Here is a 3,265-nt window from a genome sequence, read left to right on the forward strand (position 1 = left end):
ACTTTCAGACCCTCGGCCTAGAATCTTTTACTTTTCCCATCTTACCTTTTTTTTTTTTTTTTTTTAATTTAATATCTGGGACTCTATCATCATCTAGGTAAGCTTTTCTTTGCACACTAGTTTTTAAATTTTTTTTCTATATTTTTTCATTTCTTCTTGATGTTTTTCATTTTTCTATATTGTTAACCCCTAGTTTTTACTTCATGAAACTTTTAAGACTTATTATGAACTATTTGAGTGCTTAGTTAATGTTTGTTTATTCTTATAGATTATAAGATTATAAGATTCATTAGTTTGGAAACCCCTGGATTTATCATGAAATGCAATGTACCTAAATGAACAAAAAGTACTTAGTGAGTACTCAATAATAAATCCAAGTATACTTGTAATAATGCTTAAATGAAAAATAAGCAAGTAAATATTTGGCAAAATATATGGCCGGGATGTTTTGCACAAAGAAATAGTTTCATAAATAAATTAAAGAACATAGTGAAATGTAACAGATTAGAGGAACTGTAGCTTTTTCTTATGGTTGAATTTTAGTACAGATACTTATTTAAGTATTTGAGGAAATTATATTTTTCATAGATCATATTAAGTAATTTTATGAAAATAATAATCACTTTCTGTGTGCAAGCGTATGTGCTCATGTGGAATATAAATACTTAAAGCCATATTTTATTTTTCAGTTTTTCTAGGGCCCCTTTCACATCCTTGTTCCGCAGGCTATAAATCAGTGGGTTTAACATGGGAATCACAAGGGTGTAGAACAATGAAGTAATTTTGTCTTGATCAAGGGAGTAGGAAGAACTCGGCCGGAAATACATAAAGAGCATGGTTCCCTGGAAAACTGCAACAGCAGTTAAGTGGGAGGTGCAGGTGGAGAAAGCTTTGAACCTCCCCTCAGCAGAGTGGATCTTCAAGACTGATAAGATTATATAACAATAAGAGACAAGCACTCCTGAAATGGTACTCAGTTCAATGAATCCAAAAATGGTGAATATCGCTAACTCATTGACCTGTGTATCTGAGCAAGACAGCAATAGGAGAGGAGGCACATCACAGAAGAAATGATTAATCTCATTCGATCCACAGAAACATAAGCGGAATGTTAAAGTCGTGTGTAACAAGGCATCTGCTGTTCCCAGCATGTAAACTGCAGCCATGAGCAGGGAGCACAGTCTATTGGACATGCTGACCGTGTAGAGCAAGGGGTTGCTAATGGCTTTGTACCGATCAAAGGCCATCACTGCCAGCAGCAGACACTCAGAATCTGCAAAAGTACAGAAGATCAAGAATTGCAGAGCACAGCCCGTGATGGGAATTGATTTGTTTTGGGCGAATAAATCCACTAGCATCTTGGGCCCAATTGCCGTAGAATAACAGAGGTCACAGAAGGAGAGATGGCTTAGAAAAAAGTACATGGGTGTGTTCAGCTGGGAATCCATTCTAATTAGAATAATCATTCCAAGATTTGCCAGGAGATTAATGAGGTAAATAACCAAAATGGTGGTGAAAAGAGTCACTTTCATCCCAGGATTATTGGTAATTCCTAAGAAAATGAATCCAGTCACGGAAGAACAATTTCCTTTGTCCATTCTTCTTTGTGCTTGTTCTAAAATGTTTCATAAATGATCAGACAAGTGATAGATCAGGATTTGACTTTACTGGATACCCAAAACACTATCTCTAAGACGAAACATGGCCTTATATTACCTTCTTTACCCTCAGGAAAGAACCCGATGAGTGTCACTTTTAAAGAAACATTGTTGTGTTATGAAAAATCTAAAAAAAAATGTCTGGGATAGAAAGTTAATAACGATGGATTCTAACTACATATGTCACTCCTGAGACGGATTACTTGTCTTGGCTTTTGTCGTCCAGCGTCAAGTAGAAGATCTGAATAAACTGAAAGTTCACTCTATATCTAAAATAATATGAAGGAAACTACAGAATTGTTGAAAAAATGTCAGAAGATACTGAACGATATGTGTTAGGCAAAAAAAAAGAAAAAAGGGGGGAAGGGGGGTTGAGAAAGAGAAAGAGAGAAAGAGAGGAAGGAAGGAATTAAGAAACAGATGAAAATTATTACATTATAGTGTTTGGTGTATGCTGACTTTAGTGTTTACCGAATTATGAATAATTTCTAGAGATTATTTATGTGAGAGAGAGAGAGTGCTGAAAGGGAGAGTAAGAGAGAGAAGCAGACTCTCCACTGAGTAGACAGCCCCATGTGGGGTTCCATCTTAGGACCAAGGGATCATACCAGCGCTGAAGGCAGATGCTTAACTGACAGAGCCCCCCAGGAGCCCCTCAACATGTTTGGTACAATATTCTATCACTCATGCTCACCGATGTGCCACAGCATTTAGAATCCATTTGTATTGTTGACCTTTGCAATAGGACAAACCTTGAAAGACAAAGAGAGGCCATAAAAAGAAGGGAAACAACAAACTAACAGGTATAAATTTGCATATCTTTGGGTTTTAAGTTGTCTTTTCCATTAAAATTTAAAAAAGGGAGAAGAGGGATGCCTGCGTGGCTCAGTTGAGCAGCTGCCTTCACCTCAGATCACAGTTCTGGAGTCCCAGGATTGGGTTCCACAGGGACTCTCTGCTCAACAGGAAGTCTTGTTCTCCCTCTGACCCTCTCCCTTCTCGTGTTCTCTCTCTCTTTCACTCTCTATCTCTCAAATAAATAAATAAAATCTTTTTTAAAAAAAGGAAGAAATAAAATAAATGTTTCTGAGATACATGGTCTCCTTTCTTGTGTTTATATACACATTTTGTACAAATGTGTCTATTGATACATGAAAACTATAGCATCGGGTGGTCTAATTTTTATTTTTCTAGACTTAAATACTACAATATGTGGTTTATATGGACTGGTATTTATTTGTAACATGTTATCTCTTTTATTTTTTATACAACTAGAGTCAATCTTAAGTTTACATGTCCAATATCACCTGCACCATGATACAAAGTGATGGTGTACCTACTGACCTTGGTTAAAATATAAATAAGTAAAACCTTTACTATCCTTATGATGAGGGAGCAGGAGGCTGGCTGAGGACAGAGCAGAAGCTGGCGCCTTGCACCCCCTCTCCACCTGCTCCTCTCCGTAATATGTGTAGCATTCCTCAGGCACCCCTGACTGCCATGAACGATAAACAGATAGTTAACTTGCAGAGATCCCAATCCTGCAAGACAGGAATCTCCCTTGCTCTGCAAATGTCCTGGAGATCTACAAACAGGGAGGTTACCTT

The 3,265-nt window shown here is 37.2% G+C and overlaps 1 protein-coding gene across 1 annotated transcript; it reads right to left on the reverse strand.

Moving 5' to 3' along the window:
• Nucleotides 1-665: 665 nt before the first annotated feature.
• On the reverse strand, nt 666-1,601 carry LOC131822611 (olfactory receptor 5W2-like). The gene has a single exon (XM_059158898.1). It carries the CDS (start codon nt 1,596-1,598, stop codon nt 666-668), a length of 933 nt encoding a protein of 310 aa, XP_059014881.1. The 5' UTR covers nt 1,599-1,601.
• Between the last annotated feature and the right edge of the window lie 1,664 nt (nt 1,602-3,265).

This window comes from Mustela lutreola, chromosome 1 (genome assembly GCF_030435805.1).
Source record: "Mustela lutreola isolate mMusLut2 chromosome 1, mMusLut2.pri, whole genome shotgun sequence".
In the NCBI taxonomy this organism is placed as follows: Eukaryota; Metazoa; Chordata; class Mammalia; order Carnivora; family Mustelidae; genus Mustela; species Mustela lutreola.

Bases quoted from the DNA above. Each gene is read 5' to 3' on its own strand.
- LOC131822611 (XM_059158898.1), bottom strand. From the start codon at position 1,598: ATGGACAAAGGAAATTGTTCTTCCGTGACTGGATTCATTTTCTTAGGA.